Genomic DNA, 24,636 nt, shown 5'->3' on the forward strand with positions numbered 1-24,636 from the left:
CCCCTGCTCCGTGGTGACGTCACCGGCCGCCGCCCGCTGAGTCGTACCGAGCGTTCGCGCAGCCGTGCCGCGCGTGGCCTAGGTCCTGTTGTCTGTCACCCGGGGTCTCAAAAGACTCCATTAATGACAAATGCGCTGCCTGTGGCCTCGGCTACTCCGGAGGCTGAGGCGGGAGCAGCGCTTGAGCCCGGGAGCTCTGCGCTGTATGCGCTGTGCCCATTGCGCGGCGACACCGGGTTCCGCATCGGTGTGGTGACCTCCCGGGAGCAGGAACCACCAGCTTCCCCAAGGAGGGGGAAACCGACCCAGCTCGGAAACCGAGCAGGGCAAAACTCCTGTGCTGCTCGGTAGTGGGATCGCGCCTATGAGTAGCCACTGCCCTCCAGCCTGGGAATACAGCGAGACACCAAGTGAAAAAAAAGACAAATGCCCTTAAACATACTAAAAGACGTTAAATGTCACTTGTGATAGAAGAAAATGTTGATTAAAATATAAAGAGAGAAGTTGTGAAAAAAACACTCATACATTGGTGATAAGAGTATACAAATCTCGTAAAGGGGAATTTGGCAATTTTTAAGAAAAATGGTGTAGGCATTCATCTGTGGCCAATAATGCCAAGTTATATTGAAGAATATCTTAATGTTAATCTTATTTGCATTTCTGAAATAAACCCCACTTGGTTAAGAGTATTTTTAAACTTTTTAAAATAACTCATTGCTTCACAATTCAAGTCTGATGGGGTACACGTGTAGCAATGGAGGAACTTCTACATCCCCTATAAATTAAACAGCAGCACCTGAGCCAAAGTAGTGGCCTTCTTGAGCTGAATTGAGCTAACCACATTCTCCAGCCCATCTTCCACTGCATTAACGGGCCCTGCCAAATACCCCATGGGGTTGTCAGAGTGTAGGTGGTGCCATGTTGTGCCACCCAGGTTTCCCCTTAAGGACTGAGGACTCATTTCTCCAATTGTTGGGTGTGTAGGCAGCTGATGGCCCCCAGCTGAGTCCTGTGGCCACTCCCCTCAGCCAAAGAGAACTGCTGCTGGGTGCCAAGTTGAATGCTTTTGACCCCTTGTACCATGTTTGTGTCTTGACTGGAAATTGACAGATATTTCAGGTGCGGGTTTCTCTTGCAAGGGCAGTGCAGAGGGCACACATGTATCTTTGCCCAGTTTCCTTCAATGGTTGCAGCTCATGTAAAATATACATAGTATAATATCAAATAAGCCTCACTGGGGATCAATCCTGCTGGGACCTCCCTCAGAAACTATTCACAGCAATGGCAGGCAAACTACAGCAAAGTCTACTGGGTATATTTAAAAGTGTATAACAAGGCCGGGCGCGGTGGCTCAAGCCTGTAATCCCAGCACTTTGGGAGGCCGAGACGGGCGGATCACGAGGTCAGGAGATCGAGACCATCCTGGCTAACATGGTGAAACCCCGTCTCTACTAAGAAAATACAAAAAACTAGCCGGGCGAGGTGGCGGGCGCCTGTAATCCCAGCTACTCGGGAGGCTGAGGCAGGAGAATGGCGTAAACCCAGGAGGCGGAGCTTGCAGTGAGCTTAGATCCGGCCACTGCACTCCAGCCTGGGCCACAGAGTGAGACTCCGTCTCAAAAAAAAAAAAAAAAAAAAAAAAAAAGTGTATAACAAGTTTATTTACACAAATATGTTGCCAGAAAGGAATCCTTCCAACTACCTAAACCAGTAGTGAAAAATTTTAAATATCACCTTAAACATGTATAAGGGGATACTAAATTCTTGTATTTAAACCTTATTATTATTTTAGTATATTCTCAAGCAAAAGAGTTTGAAGACCAGAGCTTTAGGGCCTCACTACTCAAATGGTGGTCCAGCAACAAGCAGCATCAACGTCACCTGGGAGTGTGTTAGAAATGGTGAGCCTTGTGCTCCACCTACTTAATTAAAATCTGCATTTTTAACCAAGATTTCCAGGTGATCTATACACAAATTAACATTTGAAATCATGCTCTAGGATATAATCAGGGCATGTAAATTTCCATTGTTGCATCTTCTCCTGACCCTTGATAGTATCAGATATTTAAATATTTGCCAATCTGATGAGTATGAGATGCATCTGTTTATATCTATTACTTTAAATACTATTCTACGTAATTAATGTACAATAACTACTTAACCGTTATTCTAATAATTGAGGATTTGGGTTAGCTCCAATTTTTCACTATCATACAGAATGACACTAAATGCTCTTTTCAGTGTATCATTCTGGTTAAACACAATCTTTGAGGCCAGGCTGATTAGGATCATATAAGGGCTGTGTTACTGTTTGTCCTTGGATACACCTGCCAGATGAAATACAGGGTGGCCTGAAATTTGAATTTCAGATCAAGAATAATTTTGTGATGTAAGTATATCCTATGTAATATGTGAGAGGCTTGTCTTCATCTGTGCTGCTGTAATAAAATACCTGAGACTAGGTAGTTTAAAAACAAATTTGTTTTCTCACTCTCCCGGAGGCTGGGAGGTACATGATCCAGCAGCCGTATCTGGTAGGCTGCTGGTGAGGGCTTTGTGCTACATCATAATGTGGCAGAGAATCCAAGGGGAAGCGGGCACTGGCTAAAGGGGCAGTGTTACAATGTTACCTATTAACAACCCGCTCTCAAGGTACCTAATCCAGTCCCAAGAGACTGGGAACTCTCAGTGACTACATTAATCTTTTCATGGGGGCTGATCCCTCATGACTCCAAAGCCTGTTAAAGGTCCTCCTCTGTCTCAACACTGTTACCTTGGGGTCCAAGCCTCAACATGAATTTTGGTGGGGATAAAAGGTATTCAAACTGTAGCACTGTTGCACTGTCAGTTGTCTCAACGTGAATCACAGAGGACATATTCAAAATATAGCCATATGTACAATAAAATGTTATTGTCTATTTGAAATTCAAGTTTTAACCAGGCATCCTGTGTTTTTATTAGCCAAATAGGGTAACCTTAACCTGGGCAAATTCTAACCATCATTTTCTTATTTATGAAATGAGGATAGCAGAACTCTTAAAGTTGTTGTATGAATGAAACGAGATGATCCATGCAGACTACTTACAGCAGAGTATGAAACATAGTAAAAGCTCAGCAAATGTCAGCTCTTCTTAGTTATTATTTCATACTGGTGTATCTTAGGATAAATTCCTAGAAGGATGTCTCAGTTACAGAACTCCCGGGCTTAAGACTTGTTTGATGGCCGGGCACGGTGGCTCACGCCTGTAATCCCAGCACTTTGGGAGGCCGAGGCGGTTGGATCACGAGATCAGGAGATCGCAGACCATCCTGGCTAACAGGGTGAAACCCCATCTCTACTAAAAATACAAAAAATTAGCCAGGCGTGGTGGTGGGCGCCTGTAGTCCCAGCTACTCGGGAGGCTGAGGCAGGAGAATGAGGAGAACCAGGGAGGCGGAGCTTGCAGTGAGCCGAGATTGGGCCACTATACTCCATCCTGGGCGACTGAGCAAGTCTCCGTCTCCAAAAAAAAAAAAAAAACTTGTTTGAGCACTTCATCATACCAAAAACTGTTTTGTAAAAAACCTTAAACAGGTTACCAGATACTTTTCAACTAGCTTCAGAATACAAATCAGATTTTTTAATTTCCATACAAAAACAAAAAATTGCCACCTATAGGCCAGTATCAATTTCCCTTTAATCACACCAAATATTTGGATATTGATTCTGATTTTTCTGTTAGGGTCAACTGAAGCAATATTTAAGAAGATACTGTCCAAGGGACATGCTAAACAATTTCTAGGACTTACGTGTGTTATCTACTAAGACTTAATATTATGCTCATGGCTTTTAACAAAAGAGAACACTCTTGTCTTTTGCTTTTGGGAAAGTTGATATTGACAGCATCCATTCTTTATGCTTACCATAAAAAATATATTTTTTAATGTTGCATATATATCATTATATATATTACACATATATACTCTCAAACTTCAACACTAGAAAAAAGTTGTTGCTTTAAGATGATACTCCAGGCCCCGCGCGGTGGCTCAAGCCTGTAATCCCAGCACTTTGGGAGGCCGAGACGGGCGGATCACGAGGTGAGGAGATCGAGACCATCCTGGCTAACACGATGAAACCCCCGTCTCTACTAAAAAAATACAAAAAACTAGCTGGACGAGGTGGTGGGCGCCTGTAGTCCCAGCTGCTCTGAAGGCTGAGGCAGGAGAATGGCGTAAACCCGGGAGGCGGAGTTTGCAGTGAGTTGAGATCCGGCCACTGAACTCCAGCCTGGGCAACAGAGCGAGACTCCATCTCAAAAAAAAAAAAAGATACTCCATATTTATACTACTATAATTCTCTTTTATTTTTTCAGCCACAGGATTTCTATGTTGCTTTTTTTGTTGTTTGTTCTTTGAGACAGAGTCTGTCACCCAGACTGGAGTGCAGTGGCGCAATCTTGGTCTGGGCTCACTGCAACCTCTGCCTCCCACCTTCAAGCGATTCTTGTGCCTCACCCTCCCGAGTAGCTGGGATTACAGGCATGTGCCACTGAGCCCAGGTTCTGTTTTGCTTTTTTTTTTTCCCCCTGACGGAGTCTCACTCCGTCGCCCAGGCTGGAGTGCAGTGGTGTGATCTCAGCTCACTGCAACCTCTGCTTCCTGGGTTCAAGCACTGCTCTTGCCTTAGACTCGAGTAGCTAGGATTACAGGCACACGTCACCACACCTGGCTAATCTTTTTGTATTTTTAGTAGAGACCGGGTTTCACCACATTCACCAGGCTGATCTCGAACTCCAGACCTCGTGATCCGCCCTCCTCAGCCTCCCAAACTGCTGGGATTACAAACGTGAGCCACCACGGGTGGCCTGTTTTGCATTTTATCATAATTTTAGTAGACGCATGGGTTTATTATGATTAATTTTTAAATGACTTTCTACAAACAGGAAAAGTATAATGTATGGGCCAAGAATACAATCACAGCGTAGCAGCTGTTTCATGCTGCCCAATCAACCTTTTAAAGGATGAATCAAGAAGCTGTAATAGATCACCCCATGTCTGTCTGCCAAGAAGCTGTAATAGATCACCCCATGTCGGTCTAGCAATAGATTTTACACAGTATTTTCCTAAATAAATAGGTATAAAGATGTTATTTGCAGCACTTGTGCACGGTAGCTCACACCTGTAATGCCAAATTTGGGAAGGTCAGCCGTTCAAGACCACCCTGGCCAACATGATGAAACCGTATCTGGAATTGTTGGGTTCTTGGTCTCCCTGACTTCAAGAATGAAGCTGCGGACCCTCGTGGTGAGTGTTACAGCTCATAAAGATGGCAGTCTGGAGTATCGTTCCTTCAGGTGTTCACATGTATTTGCAGTTTTTTGCTTCTGGTGGGTTAGTGGTCTCACTAGCTTCAAGAATGAAGCTTCAGACCTTCGCAGTGAGTGTTACAGCTCTTAAGGTGGGGCGTCTGGAGTTCATTCTTCCCAGTGGGTTCGTGGTGTCACTGACCTCAGGAGTGAAGCTGCAGACCTTCACAAAGAGTGTTAGAGCTCATAAAGATGATATGCACTCAAACAATGAGCAGCAGCAAGAGATATTACAAACAACAACGTCTGTGTAACATGACTGAGCAGGTTACTACTGACTGGCTTGGGTAGCCTGCTTTTATTCCCTTATCTGACCCCACCCACATACTGCTGATTGGTCCATTTTACAGATAGCTGATTGGTCTATTTTACAGAGAGCTGATTGGTCCATTTTGACAGAGTGATGATTGGTGCGTTTACAATCCCTGAGCTAGAGACAGAGTGTTGATTGGTGCGTTTACAATCCTCTAGCTAGACACAGAGTGCTAGACAGAAAAGTTATCCAAGTCCCCACTAGGTTAGCTACGTACAGAGTACTGATTGGTGTATTTACAAACCTTGAGCTAGATACAGGGTGCTGATTGGTATATTTACAATCCCTTAGCTAGACATGAAGGTTCTCCAAGTCCCCACTAGAGTCAGGAACCCAGTGGATCCCGCACGGGGCCGCAGGCTGAGCTGCCTGCCAGTCCCGTGCCCTGCACCTGCACTCCTCAGCCCAGGTGCACTCCTCAGCCCTTGGCCCGTTGATGGGACCCACACCGCGGCGCAGGGGGCGGTGCTTATCGGGGAGGATCGGGCCAGGCAGGAGCCCTGGTGGGGGGAGTGGCGGGGGGAGGCTCAGGCATGGCAACTGTAGGTCCCAAGCCCTGCGCCGTGGGGAGGCAGCTGAGGCCCAGCGAGAATTCGAGCACAGCACCGGCGGGCCAGCACTGCTGGGGGACCCGGCATACCCTCAGCAGCTGCTGGCCTGGGTGCTAAGCCCCTCACTGCCTGGGGCCGGCGGTGTTGGCCTGAGGCTCCGAGTGCTTCTCCCTCCACACCTCCCCGCAAGCAGAGGGAGCCGGCTCAGGCCTCGGCCAGCCCACAGAGGGGCTCCCACAGTGCCAGTGGCAGGCTGAAGGGCTCCTCAAGCACCACCAGAGTGGACGCTGAGGCCGAGGAGGCGCCGAGAGTGAGGGCTGCTAGCATGTTGCCACCTCTCAAAACTACATCTCTACTAAAAATACAAAAATTAGTTGGGCATGGTGGTGGGTGCCTGTAATCCCAGCTACTCAGGAGGCTGAGGTATGAGAATCACTTGAACCTGGGAGGTGGAGGTTGCAGTGAGCCGAGATCAGGCTACTGCACTCCAGCCCGGGCGACAAGAGTGAAACTCGGTCTCCAAAAACAAACACACAAAACAAAAAACTTCATTCCTTGCTGTATACCAGCAACTAGAAAAATACCTGGCTTCAAGCAAACACTTATTGTTGATTGGATGAGCTCAATAGATGATTCAAATTGTTTTTCTGCAGTAAAAACTAACTTACCTTCTTTCCAGCATATTCTCTTCCACTTTTTTTTTTTTTTTTTGGCCCCTTTCAATGTGTTTTTTCCTCTCGTTATCTGTCTCTGTCTTTCTGAATTCAGTGTCTTTCACCTTCTTAGCCACCGTCATCAGCGTGAAACCAACAGTGATCTGTCTAACCCCAAAGATGCCAAAGAAGTACTTTGGACATCTGAGAATGTGTTTACACAGGACAGACAAGGCACATAGCTGCTGCTTCCCTGATCCTAGCTAAACTGTTTACCAAGAGTCAAGAAGTGTCTGGAGAGCTGGAGGCCAGAGCCATAGGAGGAGACAGACATGAAAAAGGCAAAATCGGCTGGGCACAGTGGCTCATGCCTGTAATCCCAGCACTTTGGGAGGCCGAGGCAGCCGGATCACAAGGTCAAGAGATCAAGACCATCCTGGCCAATATAGTGAAACCCCATCTCTACTAAAATACAAAAGTTAGCTGAGTGTGGTGGCACGCACCTGTAATCCCAGCTACTTGGGAGGCTGAGGCAGGAGAATTGCTTGAACCCGGGAGGCGGAGGTTGCAGTGAGCCCAGATTACACCATTATGCTCCAGCCTGGTGACAGAGTGAGACTCCTGGAAGAGGGAGTATCTTCAGATGACAGAAGGGCTGGCAGGGACAGATGGGGAAGCTGGCCTGGAGAGCTGACCAGACACCCAGGCAGGTGGACTGGACACCAGACGTTCAGGTGTGCAGCTGAGCAAGGTGTCATTACCAGAATCTACCCTGGCAGGAAGAAAGGAGCTTGCTGCAGCTCAGCCAAAGTCACCAGAGCATGGCTCCCTAAGAAGGCAATCGCAACAGATTGTCTGGGGCAGAAGCTGGGTTGGCAAAGGGAAAGCAGCCCCTACAGTCCACCAGGGCCAGGTGGGTGTGGCAAACAAATGCACTTTACCTCAGTCAGCTGTATGATAGAGTCGTAACTGTGTGACCACTGAGGACATTTCTAATGTTCAAGGTCTTGTCACCTCAGAAATTCAGTAGCAGAGGAGTAACAAAGTATTAAGAATTTTCATTAAAGGGGAAATAAAGGTGCCCACATCATAGACCATTCTGGTCATATTTTTTTAATTGCATTTCACATAATTCCACGATGTTCCAATCTTACACTCTTGTGCCACTATGTTGAATGATTAGGAGACTTTTAACCCTTTATTAATCAAAGTGTTTGTTTTCCTCTCATGAGCTGTTCACAGATGCCTCCAACTCTGGGAAGACATTATCCAAATACCACTGAAATGACTTGCAACCCAGTCGTTTCCTTAACTGAACACGCTCGCGAATGTTTCCATAGGTAACATATTTCAGACCAGGCTTTCGAAGAAAAAACTGCTCCTACGTGAAAATATAGAGTCAGCCATTATGTTCAGCCAAACAAATCTTTGGTGATCAAATGATTATATCTAACATAGACACAGGTATTTTCATCATGTGAACTAAAAAAGCCCTCCAGATCCCAATTTTTTTCTCTCCAAGGAATGAAGGCAGAGACATACTATGGGACCCCGGATTTACCCACCATGCACATGTTCACAGCACGTGCCACGGCACCCTAAGTGGCATAGCGGGATCCAGGAAGACTGGGTCCTGTTTCTCAGCCAAAGAATCACAGCCACCTATTGTGGTATCCCCTTTCTCCTGTTTTTTCAACAATACCCAAGGACAATCCCCCTTACTCCCTGGTCCTGATCAGTATATTTGTCTTTTCAGAAATGGGGGATGATGTAGTAAAGGGAGAATAGATCCTGCAGGAGTACAGCCTGGGTTCAAAGTCTGGCTCTGCCATTCAGGATCTGCGTGACCTTAGGCAAGTCCTCCACTTGCGAAGTGGTTGTGAGGGTTGAACAGTCTAATGGGGACATGCAAAGCCCCTGGGCGAGCATGGCTGGCACATACTAACCGTCATGCCTGAGATGGTCATTATTATCACCACACTTGGTTAGTTTTTTGTGTGCTCTGACTTGAGGAAGCCCCAAGAATGAATGTCTAATGGACTCTGTTGGCCCCCTGTTGAAAAAAGGTATTCTAAGTAGACTGAAGCCCTTTGCAAACAGAACCCTTATCTTTTCATCTGTGTTTTCCCAGGCCTGGCAGACAGGATAGTGATAGTGTTGAATGACAGAAGGAGTTTGCTCATCCAAATTAATGTATTATGGGCATGCCATGTTGGATTCTCCCTGGGGATCCATGGCCACCGTAGGTCTTTTTACCATCACATTCTGCCACCCCTAGGTCCCCAAGGTGGATTGGTGCAGGGGACGAACCTGCAGATGGGGGAGGTTGCCATCATTTTGGAGACAAGACAGCATGGATGACCTTAGGCACATCTTCCTGTCCAAAGCCCTCTCTTGTCCCAATCAGTCACTAAATTTCCCACTGTGCTGTATTATGCAATCCATTGGTTTTTATACTTAACATCATATGCCTTTAAGTTAACTTTTTGGCACTATATGCTTTGTGAAATTCAGTAAACCATGCAGAAATAGCTATATTCAGTTCAACCATCTAGATCCATGACCAGCATTCACAGAAAAAAAAAATCAACAAACATGAAAATAAGCTCAAGATTTGTTGTAATGAAATACAATTTAAACAATGAGATGTTTTTAACCTACCTGATTAAAACGAACAGTTCGATTCTAACCAATATGAGAAGACAGGCACTTTCATATACATTTGATGGCAGCACAGATGACGAGACACACAGTGAAGATCATTTGGATGTTACCCCATCAGGATTTAAAATGCACTAACTCTTGCCCCAACAAGTTCATGTCTTGAATTTATTCCAAAGATGTATTTGCAAAAATACGTACAAAAAATTATGTCAATAATTCTCATTTCAAGGCCAGGCATGATGGCTTATGCCTGTAATCCCAGCACTTTGGGAGGCCAAGGCAGGCAGATCATGAGGTCAGGAGTTCAAGACCAGCCTGGCCAATATGGTGAAACCCCATCTCTATTAAAAATATAAAAAATTAGCTGGGTGTGGTGGCATGCGCCTGTAGTCCCAGCTATTCAGGAGGCTGAGCAGGAGAATCACTGAACCTGGGAGGCGGAGGTTGCAGTGAGCCGAGATTGTGCCACTGCACTCCAGCCTGGGTGACAGAGCAAGACTCTGTTTCAAAAGAAAGAAAAAAAAAAAAAGAATTCTCGTTTGAGGATTGTGAAGAAAATAGCAAAAAGCCGGCGAAATCAGAATGCTTATCAACTGGTAAGCATTCTGGGATTTATTAATGGGATCAATTTTGGTAGATCCAGTTAAAGGGATCAATTTTGGTAGATCAATTTATTATTTATTTATGGGATCAATTTTGGTAGATCCAGTTAAAGGAACTATTTAAAAGAATGAGATGTGTTTATATATTCTAATTTTGAAGGATAACTTGAAATCCCCCTGCCTTTTCTTTCCTGATCATAACCCTTTTCCTTTGTTTTAAATGCTATCTTGATTACAAATTCATTTCTTTTCATTCTAGCTTTGATATCTGATTATTCATGCACAAATTATATGGTTTAATTTTACCCATTTGAACTTTACAGGAAGGAAATAATACAGTATAAGTTCTATTGTGTTTGGCTGCTTTCATTCACCATCACATCTCTGAAGTTTACCTATGCTCTTGTAGGTACAGTCACACACCATGTGATGATTTTCAGTCAATGCCTGACCACGTTCATCATGGTAGTCCCATAAGATTATAATACCGTATTTTTACTTTGCCATTTGTTTAGATATGTTTAGATACACAAATACTTACCATTAGGTTACAACTGCCTACAGTGTTCAGTAAAGTCACGTGCCATACAGGTTTGCAGCCTGGGAGCAATGGGCTATACCATAGAGCCAAGGTGTGTAATGGGCTATACCATCTCCATCCCAGTTTGTGTAGGTACACGCTATGATAGTCCCACAACAATGAAATCACCTCATGATGATTTCTCATAATATATTCCTGTCGTTAAGTGAGACATGACTATACACTATAGTTGGTTAATTTTCTTTTTTTTTTTTTTTTCCTTTGAGATGGAGCTTTGCCCTTGTCACCCAGGCTAGAGTGCAGTGTTGTGATCTCAGCTCACTGCAACCTCTACCTCCTGGGTTCAAGTGATTCTCCAGCTTCAGCCTCCCGAATAGCTGGAATTACAGATGCCCACCACCATGCCCGGATAATTTTTTTTTTGTCTTTTTAGTAGAGATGGGGTTTCACTGTGTTGGCCAGGCTGGTCTCGAACTCCTGGCCTCAGGTGATCCACCCGCCTCAGCCTCCCAAAGTGCTGGGATTACAAGCATGAACCACCACACCCTGTCCAGTTAATTTTCATTGCTGTATAGGATTATAGCAACTAAATATATCACATTTGTCCACTCTACTCTTGATGAGTATTTGTATTGTATTAAGTTTTGGCTAAAAGAAATAATGCTGTGTACTGGTTTTCTTGTTCATGCATCCTGGTGCACAAAAGCACTCGCTTCTGTAGCATATGCATGAGCAGAACTGCTGAATCACAAGGTATTCAGATCTTTTACTTTAGTAGATGCTGCCATGCTGTTTTCAGATGCAATTTTGTAAAAGTCAACACTCCCATAAAGCAAAAGCTGAGAGATCCTATTGCTCACTGACACTTGGGCCTATAAGTTTTTTTTTTTTTTTTTTTGAGACAGACTTTTGCTCTTGTTGCCTAGGCTGGAGTGCAATGGTGCGATCTTGGCTCATTGCAACTTCCTCCCCCCAGGATCAAGAGATTCTCCTGCCTCAGCCTCCTAAGTAGATGGGACTATGGGAGTGTGCCACGACACCCGGCTAATTTTGTATTTTTAGTAGAGACGGGGTTTCTCCATATTGGCCAGGCTGGTCTCAAACTCCTGACCTCAGGTGATCTGCCTGCCTCGGCCTCCCAAGTGCTGGGATTACAGACATGAGCCACTGTGCCCAGCCAGGCCTGTCAGACTTTTAAAATTCTGCCAATCTAAGCGGTGATGTTGAAATAGCTCTTTGAAGTTTTAATTCACATTTCTCTAATTACAAAAGAAATGGAGCATTATTACCTTCATAATTAAAGTGTGTTTTTTCAATTAGAGAAACATAAGATGAAGACCAGGACATACACTGTCAGAGAGATTCTTACATATTTCCATTTGTTTGTCTGAAATGAGATTTTGCTGGGGATTTTGTATTTATTTATACATAGCTTCTGGATGGACATGCACCCTTGTAAGTCCTGGCAAGGTACTTCACTCCTGGGGAAATGCACAGATAATAGGGTACAGCTTTGATACGGAAATCTTTGGCTGCTGGTCGAAAAGTGGTAGTGGAAGTTCTCACACAGTCCCATGACCAGCAGCATCCACATCGCTTGGGAAATCAGCGGGGAAGAAAAAGAATCTCAAGAATTGTACATGGGCCAGGTGCGGTGGTTCAGGCTTGTAAATCCCAGCACTCTGCGAGGCCGAGGTGGGTGGATCATGAAGTCAAGAGATTGAGACCAGCCTGGCCAACATAGTGAAACCCCGTCTCTACTAAAAATACAAAAATTAGTCAGGCATGGTGGTATGTGCCTGTAGTCCCAGCTACTCAGGAGGCTGAGGCAGGAGGATCACTTGAACCTGGGAGGTGGAGGTTGCAGTGAGGTGAGATGGCGCCACTGCACTCCAGCCTGGGCAACAGAGCAAGACTCCATCTCAAAAAAAAAAAAAGAGTTGCATGTGGGGACAGGGCAAGGAGAAGCTGTTTGCTTCAGGTGTGGGACAATTCCCTGGAGGTGGGAACGGAGGGAATAGATCAGCACCTCCATAAAATGACTGCTCATGTTGGTTGATTTACTTCTGAGAGACTTGAGTTTTCCCAGAAATTAAAACAAAAATAATGAGGTGTAAGAGTAGCAGCTTAGGATGAACTGAGAATAGGGTTGGGGATGGATTGATGAGGGGTTAGAGGGGTGCTGTATTCGAGAAAAACAGAGAAAAGAACAACTATCAATAACTATCAATAGGTAGTTTTTTACCCTCATCCTCCTCCCACAGTCCACCCTCAAGAAGGCCCCAGCACCTGTTGTTCCCTGCTTTGTGTCCATGTACAATGTTTAGCTCTCACTTATACATGAGAACATGCAGTATTTGGTTTTCTGTTCCTGTGTTAATTTGCTGAGGATAATGACCTCCAGAACAAACGCTGGATCTGGAAAGGCAGCAGCAGGCTTCCTCAGAACAAGTCCTGCTCCGGCCTCACATGCATTTTCCAAGTCAAGGATGTGTTCCCCACCTTATATTCATCCAGCCAAACGTGCACCAGTCTTAGGTAGTTATGTGTCGTGGCACTGATGATTGCAGAAGTTTTTCTAGTCTGTTTCTTACTGATATGTCCTACTCGAGAGCAGGGGATTATAAAGAGTTGGCCTCCACACATCCAGATCTAGGCATAAGAAGAATAAAAAACATATGAATGCATTATTACTGATAATAGGCAGCTGCTTTTAAACAAATATAATGGCCAGGTGTAGTGGCTCATGCCTGTAATCCCAGCACTTTGGGAGGCTGAGGCAGGCAGATGACCTGAGGAAGGGAGTTAAGTTTAAGACCAGCCTGGCCAACATGGTGAAACTGCGTCTCTACTAAAAATACAAAAATTAGCCAGGTGTGGTGGCTCACACCTGTAATCCCAGCTACTTGGGAGGCTGAGGCAGGAGAATCACTTGAACCCGGGAGGCAGAGGTCGTGAGCCGAGATTGTGCCACTGTACTCCAGCCTGGGCAACATAGCGAGACTCCACCTCAAAAACAAAAAAAACAAACAACAACAACAAAAACCCATAAAAATGACTAATTATTACAACAGTCTTATAATTCAGATTCTGTGATTATTCCCATTTTACAGATGAGGAAACTAACACATTGGTTAAGAAGTTTGCCCAGTGACACAGAAGTTTCACAGCAGAGTGCAAGTTTCAAATTTAGAAAGCCTGACTGAGAGCCAGCAATGAAGACAAAGGGGTTCTGCCTCTCTCATAATTACCTACAGGAATTGCTGGATGTAGGCAAGAAACAAGAGAAATGCTGATCGTGACTGAATTCAATTATTCATCTTTTTTAATACCTAAAACTCCTTATGTTGCTCACTTTTAATCTCTATTGATTTTACTACACAAAAGTAAAATATAGCCATTGAAAACTTGGCAAATACAGGAAAGCACACAGACGAAAACATAATTCACTTCTTGTCCTAACATTCTGAGTGAGTCAATATTAACCCAGATACATAGGTAAACTCATGTAGACACAACAACATTAAGATAACTTGCTTTTTTGTCATTTGATGTTGTATGAAATTATTTTCAAAGTCTTAAGTTGTTTGGACATTTTGGTAGCTTCTGATTTTTATTATTAAAAATAATACCCCAAAGAACATGCTTATGATATAAATCTTTTGCACCTGATTTCTCATCTTACAGTACACTTGCCATAACTCTTTTTTTTTTTTTTTTTTTTTTTGAGATGGAGTCTCGCTCTGTTGCCCAGGCTGGAGTGCAGTGGCCGGATCTCAGTTCACTGCAAGCTCCGCCTCCCGGGTTCACGCCATTCTCCTGCCTCAGCCTCCCGAGTAGCTGGGACTACAGGCGCCTGCCACTGTGCCCAGCTAATTTTTTGTATTTTTAGTAGAGACGGGGTTTCACTGTGTTAGCCAGGATGGTCTCGATCTCCTGACCTCGTGATCCACCCGTCTCAGCCTCCCAAAGTGCTGGGATTATAGGCATGAGCCACCATGCCCGGCTGCCATAACTCTTTTGTTTAATTACTCTAACCACTCCATGAGTAGTTCTCACACCAGCACAACTCAGCCATTCTGGCTAAGCCTAGAAGAACCACTTTAGCGATACAATGGATTATGAGAAATAGCCATTGCTTGTTGTTTTAAGGCACTGTGTTTTTGGGATGGTTTGTTATACAGGAAAAGCTAGCTGATACATGAAGGAGCATTTTCCTCCTAACACCAGTTTTGTTTTGTTTTTCTTTCCAACTTACGTTTTCAGTTCAAGGGTACATGTGTAGGTGTGTTCTGTGGGTAAAATGCATGTCTGGGGGTTTACAGTACAGATTATTTCATCACCCAGGTAATGAGCATCGTACTCACTAGGTAATTTTCTATCCTCATCCTCCTCCCACAATCCACCCTCAGGAAGGCCCCAGTATCTGTTGTTCCCTGCTTTGTGTCCATGTGACAGTGTTTAGCTGTCACTTATAAATGAGAACATGCAGTATTTGGTTTTCTGTTCCTGTGTTAATTTGCTTAGGATAATGACCTCCAGCTCCATCCACTTTGCTTCAAAGGACATGCTTTTATTATTTTTCAATGGCTGTGTAACATTCCATGGTATATCTGTACCACATTTTCTTTATCCAATCCACTGACTTTTGTTTTTGTTTTTGTTTTTTTGAGACTGAGTCTTGCTCTGTCATCCAGCCTGGATGCCCCGCCATCCAGGTTCAAGCAATTCTTGTGCCTAAGCCTCCTGAGTAGCTGGGATTACAGGCACACACTGCCACACCTGGCTAATTTTTGTATTTTTGGTGGAGACGGGGTTTCACCATGTTGGTCAGGCTGGTCTTGAACTCCCGACCTCAAGTGATCTGCCCACCTTAGCCTCCCAAAGTGCTGGGATTAGAGGCATGAGTCACCGTGCCTGGCCCCAGTCCACTGTTGATGGGCATCTAAGTTGATTCCATGTCTTCGTTATTGTGGAAAGTGCTGCAGTGACCATATGTATGCATGTGTCTTTATGGTAGAACAATGTATATTCCTTTGGGTATATACCCAGTAATAGGATTGCTAGGTCAAATGCTAGTTCTGTTTTAAATTCTTTGAGAAATCTCCCAACTGTTTTCCACAATGGTTGAACTAATTTACACTCCCGTAGCAGGGTATAAACATTTCCTTCTCTTCGCAGCCTCGCCAGTATCTGTTATTTTTTTGATTTTTTAATAATAGCCATCCTGACTGGCTAACACCAGTTTTATTTACTCAAGTAAATAAGACCTCCGTCCACTTAGTTGGTCATTCCAGAAACTTGGTGTGATAGATTGAAACCTTGTTCAATAAACAGCTCATTCCTCGTCCCTCACCTTGGGGCACAGCACGTTTCCCTGACCAACTGAATTTGGGCTTCTCTGTTCGACACATTTGGCCAATGGATCGTGAGCACACGTCACGCGTGCAGAGGTGTAAATGTGCTGTGTGGTTTGGCTTGACTTTTGAATTCCTGCCATTCAGCGTGAGAAGAATATGCTGTGAGTCGCTGCTACTCCTAGAATGATAATCAGATCTGGATCCAATTCAGAGACTAGAGCCCAGCCCAACAACCTCTGTTCTGAGGCAGAGCCACTTTGGCCAACCATGGACAGATGAAAGAAAAAGTAAATGCTTATTGCTCTCAACCACTCAGTTTTGAGGTAGTTTATTACGTAACATCATGGTGGCAATAGCCGACTACTGCTGTGACAGTAACTACCTGATTCCTAAAACTCTTAGAAATAGAAATTCTGAGCAGATGGGCCAAGGGTAACCCACTGAGGTACTAGAGTGTTCCAGGCAGAGAGGGAGGAGAGTGTTGAGTGACTTGCCTAATTCTCCCTCATGCAGGTTTTTGAGAATTTGCTTGACTCTCTATTACAGAACACATGGTTTGTTTTCACACCACAGCATCAAGGAGAGTTAGCAACCTTGGGTGGAATCTAAACTGGCATTGATATCTAAGAGGTTCAGCATGGGAGAGAGGCAGAGAAAAGGGTTTCTCTAGGGATAATCTTTCAAGTGCAGGGCGAGGCCCCAGTTCCTGGAGCAGCACACCTTGCCAGCATCTGGGGATGGCGGGATGGACTGCAGGTGTGGGGGAGATCAGGTGAACCAAGACTGCAGATTGTTGGGAGTGTTGGAGGCCAGCCTCTGCTTTGCCAGGAAAACTGAAATGCCATGTTGAAGCTCAGTTAGGAGAACGATTCAGAGACTAGAAGTGAACCTGTAGCTTTGTAGGCATCCACGAACCACCACTTTCCACGAGCAAGAGTAGCACCGAGTTCAGGGCAACTAAAAAAAAAACCAGAGCATTGGAGGCTTCCAATGCATTGCCAGCCTCAGATGGAAGTGACTTAGAAAGAGGGCAGAACTGAGCTGGTGGGGTCTCAAGACCTGAAGCTGAGTAGACAGCATGAGGCAGGAAACGACAGGTTAGGAGCAGAGTGCTTACAAGTTCCGTGAATTTGGGCAAGTTACTCATCCTCTCCGTGGTTCAGTTTCTTCACTACAAGTCGGAGATAATGGTGGTACTTACCTTACAGGTTTGTTAGGAGGATTAAATGGGTTAATATTTGTAAGATTTTAGAGCAGTGCGTGTCAGATATAAGAACTTGTTAAAATACATTTTATCCTTTACATGTAACTTAAATGTGAGTTCTTCAGGGAAGTCATCTAAGACACATACATCCCCCAAGAGAAGGCTAGGTTCTCCTTTTAGAGGGTCCCATAATACTCTGTATTTCTCTGCTGCACTAACCAAAAATAATTTTTTTTGTTTTTTGAGTCGGAGTCTCGCTCTGTCTGCCCAGGTTGGAATGCAGTGGCACGATCTTGGCTCACTGCAACCTCCACCTCCCAGGTTCAAGCAATTCTCGTGCCTCAGCCTCCTGAGTAGCTGGGATTATAGACGTGCACCATCATGCCCAGCTAGTTTTTGTATTTGTAGAAGAGACAGGGTTACACCATGTTAGCCAGGCTGGTCTCGGACTCCTGACCTCAGGTGATCCACCTACCTCGGCCCTCCAGAGTGTTGGGATTATAGGCGTGAGCCACCGCACCTGGGCCAAAAATAAAATTAAATATCTGATAATCTCACCCTACTCAATAGATAGAAGGTTCGTGACATTAGAAGCCACTTTTGGCCGGACTCGGTGGCTCCCGCCTATAATCCCAGCACTTTGGGAGGCTGAGGTGGGCGGATCACGAGGTCAAAAGATCAAAACCATCCTGGCCAACATGGTGAAACCCCTTCTCTACTAAAATACAAGCAGCCTGTAGTACCAACTACTTGGGAGGCTGAGGCAAGGGAATCACTTGAACCTGGGAGGCGGAGATTGCAGTGAGCCAAGATCACGCTACTGCACTCCAGCCTGGCAACAGAGCAAGACTCCATCTCAAAAAAAAAAAAAAAGCCACTTTTGTATTGTGTGCTGCTGTATTTTAGCACCCAGCACAGTGCTTCATACGTAAGAGTACTCAATACATATTGTTGTGTGGATGAATTAATGAAGACTGTGTCTTCTTCTCAGTGATCAGCATACAGCACAGTTTGACTCAAAGGAGGTGCTCCTTAAATGAGGGCTAGATTGAGCTTAAATATTACTCTCAAGAGATAGTCCTAAACTGAAACTATAGAGTTGGATATTATCATGATGCAGGTATTAGTTACAGCCATGGGGACTGATGCAAGTATCCTACTAAAAATGTCAACAAGGGTGTGGCACAGACCCTCGGCAATCAGAGTAGATGTGCCCTGCCAAGTGCTATTCCCTTAGTTACTGGAACATGGGAAGGTCCAGAGAGCCTGGACCTATGGTTGGGCTACAAGTGGAAGGTATTTGGCTGGCTCCGAGTAGAGGTTTTTTCACACCAGATGCAGAAAGACGGCCTTATGTTAACTACCAGCATGGCTTCACAGGTGCAGAGGACCTGGATGCTAGCCCTGGGCCCTGAAGAGCATATGGTGTAAGAAGCAAAGTCTGACAAGGATGGAAACCTTGGGGACATCTGTGTCTAGCTGATGAGCAGCAGCAGCAGAAATTCCTGCAAAAGAAACTGAGAACAACTGAGCGCTGGAAAGCAATCCAGGAATACTGTTCTAACATCCAAGAAAACTTCTGGAAAAGACGGTTTACAGTGTCAGATGCTGCAATGACCTCAGACAGATGGAAGATCACAAGCCATCCATTAAGGACATCAACATGAAACTGGTGGCAGCTCCTGGAACAATGTCACAGAAAGCTGAGGGCCTTCGAGGATGTCGATTTACTGGAATGAGGAGTAAACGAGAAATGAAGAGGTGTATGCAGGTGCAGAGATCATTCTTCCTCAGGAAAGACAAGGTTACTTGTCGTGGGTAGTGACAGCTGCCGGTGTCAAGAGACTATTTCAGCTACTTATTAATTTACATATTTCTTTATAAAAAGACATCCAAGTATACTTAAAAGATATGATGGGCTATCAGGAAAGGCGCCATTGAAATATTGGAGTAGGAATAATTAATGTTCGAATAATAGTTGTCATTTGCTATCTATAGGGAATGTAGGGCCAGAAAAAGGAATATACTGACTCTCCAACTCTGCCTGTATAATACACAAAACTGATCCCAGTTATTAGATCATGAAAGGAGGTAAACTCCTTGAGCCATTTTCTTAGAGTGCAATATAATAAAACAAGGAATAATCAACCAAACAGAATAAAATGTGCCAAAGGCATCGGTGTTATGAATAATGCCCGGGTCCAAAGGGAACTTGAGAATGAAAAAAACAAAGCAAAAAAAAAAAAAAAAAACTAACAAGCTTAAGAGGGACCATCAAATAGAGGCTTGGAGGAAATGATATTATTCTAGATATTTTTATATGCATAATCAAGTATCTGAAGCATTATGAAAGAAGTCTGCTTGGGAACTTTAAAAGTGAACAAATAACTGGCCAAAAGAAGGAAGGAAAAGAGAGAGAAAATAAAATCGAAAACAGAAAAAACTGGAAAAAACAACTACTGAGACAGTAAAAATAATAGATTTAAAATATTATATTAATTTCATATACCATACATCAGAAATAACAAAACATATGGTATTAGAACCTAATATTTTAAAATTAAATATATTTATTTTAAGAAGTAGAGGCTAGGCACAGTAGCTCACACCTATAATCCCAGTGCTTTGGGAGGCCAAGATGGGAGGATTACTTGAGCCCAGGAGTTCAAGGCCAGCCTGGGCAACATAGCGACACCCCATCTCACTTAAAAAAAAAAAAAAAGTAGAGATGGGGGTCTTGCTATGTTGCCGAGGTTGGTCTTGAACTCCTGGCTTCAAATAATCCATCTGCCTCAGCCTCCCAAAGTGCTGGGATTACAGTTATTAGCCACCACACCAGGCCAAGAATCTAATAGTTTATTAAATGTTTTCCATTTTTATAAGAAGCCCCATAAATTGTTTATTGCATGTGCCACTGGAATGGTATGGGATGTTCATGTAGGAAAATGCAGCATAATTACCACAGCATTGTATGTGACAAAGTTAGGTTTCACTCTCTATAGCTATTTTAAAAATAAAATCTGAATTACCCTTAGTGAAAGTTCCAAATTTTCTCCTCCCCAAAAATCCATATCCTTGTCATACTGTCCAATTTCATTAAAATAATGCCGACGTATAGCAAAAATTCCTCCAGACATTGCAGGTGACCTAGAAAGGGGACATAAATATGAAATTAATTTCACAGAGAAAGTCATTCTGTATTCTCCTCAAAATTACATTGAATTATTAATAACTTATAGTTTAAAATGAGAAAACAGGCCGGGTGTGGAGGCTCATGCCTGTAATCCCAGCACTTTGGGAGGCCAAGGCGGGTGGATTACAAGTTCAGGAGATCGAGACCATCCTGGCTAACACGGTGAAAGCCCATCTCTACTAAAAATACAAAAAATTAGCCAGGTGAGGTGGCAGCTACTTGGGAGGCTGAGGCAGGAGAATCGCTTGTACCTGGGAGGCGGAGGTTGCAGTGAGCTGAGATCATGCCACTGCACTCCAGCCTGGGACGACAGAGTGAGACTCTGTCTCAAAAAAAAAAAAAAGAGAAAACAATACTAAAATTATCTTATTATACATTTAAGTATATAAAATTACCAAAAACCACAACTAACAAAAGTAGGCAATAACTTTTACTTAGCTCTCACCAAAATATGTATGCGATATATTCTAAATGTTTTCGTAATGAGAAGGAAAATGATACTTGGAATATGAGTTTCCCATGAGGATGACAATTGAACTGGGTAGTAGGGTTCAGAGCTCTCCCTTTCTAAAGATATTAGGTGAATTATAATATTTACTTCTGGACAAACCATAATATTAAAAAGCATCTTGTTTTGTCCACCAATAGTAGGGCCAAATAATACCAAACTAAGTCATTTGAAAATAGTCACAGCTGGGTGCGGTGGCTCACACGTGTAATCCCAACACTTGGGAGGTCGATGTAGGAGGATCGCTTGAGGTCAGGAGTTCAAGACCAGCCTGGCCAACATGGTGAAACTCCATCTCTACTAAAAATACAAAAATTAGCCAGATGTGGTTGCCTGCACCTGTAAATCCCAGCTACCTGGGATGCTGTGGCATGAGAATCACCTGAACCTGGGAGGCGGAGGCTGCAGTGAGCTGAGATCATGCCACTGCACTCCAGCCTGGGCGACAGAGTGAGAATCTGTCTAAAAAAAAAAAAGAAAGAAAGAAAGAAAAAGAAAAAAAAAAAGCAAGAAAGAGAAAATAATCACGAGTTCACATTCATTTGTTCAAAAAAGTATATATTGAGCACCCATGTTTTAGGGATATGAGTCACTCAACACACAAAGCAAGACCCATGTGTACGGGAAAGGGTAGGGAGACCAATTAGAGGGGTAACAGTGGTCCCAGAGAAAAATAATGGGATCCTGGATAAGAATGCAGCAATGTAGATAGTAAGATGCGGTTGAATTCCTGGTATATTTTGGAGACAGAGCTAACAGATTTGCTTATGGGCGGGGTGTGGGTGTTGGAGGAAGAGAAGAGTCAAGGCTGACTCCAGTGTTTTTGGCCTGCACACCAGATGGACGGAATTGCCGTGCACTGAGATGAGAAATACTACGGGTGGAGCCGGTTTTTGGCAGGAAGATTCTCTTCAGGGTATGTTTGAGATGTCTATTTGGCATTCAAGTGGGGCTATGAAGTAGGTAGTTGGATGCAGTTGGATACATGAGTCTGGAGTTCTGAGAGAGGTCAGGGCTGGAGACGTCCTTTGGGAGTCATGGATGAAGTGGATGAGAATCACTGTGCGAGTGAGTGGAGAAGCATAGAGGACCAGCCCTGAGCCCTGGGTGCTTCAACACTGACAGTTGAGAGGAGGAGAGAAACTGGCAAAGGAGATAGGAAGGAGCAACCAGGGAGGGAGGAGAAGGACCAGGAAACTCTGGTTCCCTGGAGGCCCAGGGAGACATGGGTGTCCAAGAGAAGGGCATAGCCAGCAGCATCCAACATGGTGGCTGGATCAGCGAGATAAGGACCGGAACTGAGCATTGGACTGAACCATAAGAAGGTCATGAACAAGTCTTAACTGTGAATGGCAGGGGGCGAAGCCTGATGGAAGTGAGTTTAAGGGAATTGGAGATAGTGATGGACAAATCTTTCTAAGGCTTTAATACAAAAGAGAGAAAAGAGGACATAACTGACAGGAAGTGGGGTCAAAATAAGGTAGTTTTAATGTTGCAATTGGCAGAGATAACAGGATAACTATATTCTGATAGGAATGTTCCTACCTGGTGCACTGGGCAATGTGCATCACATCTGGTGCAGTAGGTGCTGTCTATCCTGTCTGGTGTGCTGGGTAACATGCGTTCTATCTGGCACTGGTACACTAGAAGGAGACTGTGATTCCAGGCAGCCCAGAAAGCCTGGAAGAAAATGCTCACTCCCCTGCCATAGCACTGTCCTGATTGTCTGTTTTTACCTGCCTGACCTCCCCTCTAGACGATACACATTTGAGGACTGGGATCATGTTTCCTATCAATACAATGCCTGGCACATGATAGGTAATCAATAAATCTCATTAAATTTACAAATTAAGTAATTTCACAAAACAGTTTTTTTTTTTTAAGTTATGCCATTTTGTACCATTGAAAATAGGGTGAAAAGATGTGTGGCTCAAAGGATTCGAGTTATATCTTCCTTTCAGGGGAGAAAGTGTTCACTCTAAAAATCTTGAAGTCACTGAGTGTGTGTGTGTGTGTGTGTGCCTGCACACATGTGCACGTATGTGTGCGTCTGTCTCAGCAGGAGAAAGGTTGGGTAGTGGTTAGTAAAGGCTGTAGTCTGAGACAGCAGGGAAAAAGTGAAAGGGCCTTGCTCTGCCCGAAAGGACACGATCCTTGGTTATGGTGATGCCTGCATGTCAGGGAGTTGGGCAGGTCTTGAGTTATCATTGGCATAAGCCCTAGGCATGATTTTTCTTTCTTTTTTTTCTGTAAGTTTTCCAAAACTCACTGCACCTAGCTTATTTGGTCATCATTAGAACTATGGGAAAAATGTATCTTCAGATATGAATGCTAATTAATACTATGATTAATATGTAACAGATGCTGGCGAGGATAAGCAGAAAAGGGAACGCTTGCACACTGTTGGTAGGAATGTCAATTAGTACATCTATGGAAAACAGTACAGAGATTTCTCAAAGAATTAAAAGTAGCACTACCATTCGATCCAGCATTCCCACTACTGGGTATCTTCCCAAAAGGAAAGAAATCATTTATATCAAAAAGATACCTACCATTGTATGTTTATCACAGCATTATTCACAATTGTAAAGTCATGGGATCAACCTAAGTGTCCCTCAATGGATGACTGGATAAAGAAAATGTGGTATATGTACACAATGGAATACTATTCAACCATAAAAAAGAATGAAATTATGTCTTTGGCTGCAACATGGATGGAACTGGAGGCCATTATCTTAAGTGAAACAATTCATAAACAGAAAGGGAAATACACACGCTCTCATTTATAAGTGGGAGCTAAATAATGTGTACACATGGACATAGAGTGTGGACTGACAGGCACTGGAGACAGAAGCGTGGGGACAAGAGGGCAGTGGATGACAAGAAGTGACTTAATGGGTACGGTGTACATTGTTTGAGTGGTGGATACTTGAAAAGTCCAGACTTCACCACTAGGGAATATAACCATGTCACAAAATTGCCCTTGTACCCCTTATATTTATACAAATAATAAAACAATAAAATAATAACATAAAATTTATTTTTTCTTTTAACCTTTAAAAAATAACTTTTTTTCTTATACATATTATTATATATTTTAGTGTAACATACGATTATAATATATGTAATATGTATAATATATATTACATATAATATGTACATATATAATCACACAAAAGTATCATACTAACAGAAAATGTTGTATGGTTTGATTTTTTAATTTAACATGTGAGAAGTTTTCTTTTTAGTTAGCCCTTGAAAACTTTACTTTTAATGATTATGTGATAGTCCATAAAAATGAATATGCTTTTTTTTTTTTTTTTTTTGAGACGGAGTCTCGCTCTATCGCCCAGGCTGGAGTGCAGTGGCCGGGTCTCAGCTCACTGCAAGCTCCGCCTCCCGGGTTCACGCCATTCTCCTGCCTCAGCCTCCCGAGTAGCTGGGACTACAGGCACCCACTACCGCGCCCAGCTAGTTTTTTGTATTTTTTAGTAGAGACGGGGTTTCACGGTGTTAGCCAGGATCTCCTGACCTCGTGATCCACCCATCTCGGCCTCCCAAAGTGCTAGGATTACAGGCTTGAGCCACCACACCCAGCCAAAAAAAAATGAATATACTTTATTTTTTACCGATCTCAATAGTATTTATGTTGTTTTCAGCTTTTTATTAATATAAATATTGACACACTATATACATCTC

At 43.6% G+C, this 24,636-nt stretch overlaps 1 protein-coding gene across 1 annotated transcript in view; it reads right to left on the reverse strand.

Moving 5' to 3' along the window:
• Nucleotides 1-7,963: 7,963 nt before the first annotated feature.
• GALNTL5 (polypeptide N-acetylgalactosaminyltransferase like 5) overlaps nucleotides 7,964-24,636 on the reverse strand; it is a 65,086-nt gene continuing 48,413 nt past the window's right edge. Inside the window, 3 exon segments of the mRNA XM_033193492.1 lie at nucleotides 7,964-8,246; nucleotides 13,175-13,324; nucleotides 20,266-20,383. Coding sequence (XP_033049383.1) covers nucleotides 8,091-8,246; nucleotides 13,175-13,324; nucleotides 20,266-20,383 — 424 coding nt within the window. The 3' untranslated portion in view covers nucleotides 7,964-8,090.

Source organism: Trachypithecus francoisi, unplaced genomic scaffold (genome assembly GCF_009764315.1).
Source record: "Trachypithecus francoisi isolate TF-2019V2 unplaced genomic scaffold, Tfra_2.0 Lachesis_group4, whole genome shotgun sequence".
NCBI lineage: Eukaryota > Metazoa > Chordata > Mammalia > Primates > Cercopithecidae > Trachypithecus > Trachypithecus francoisi.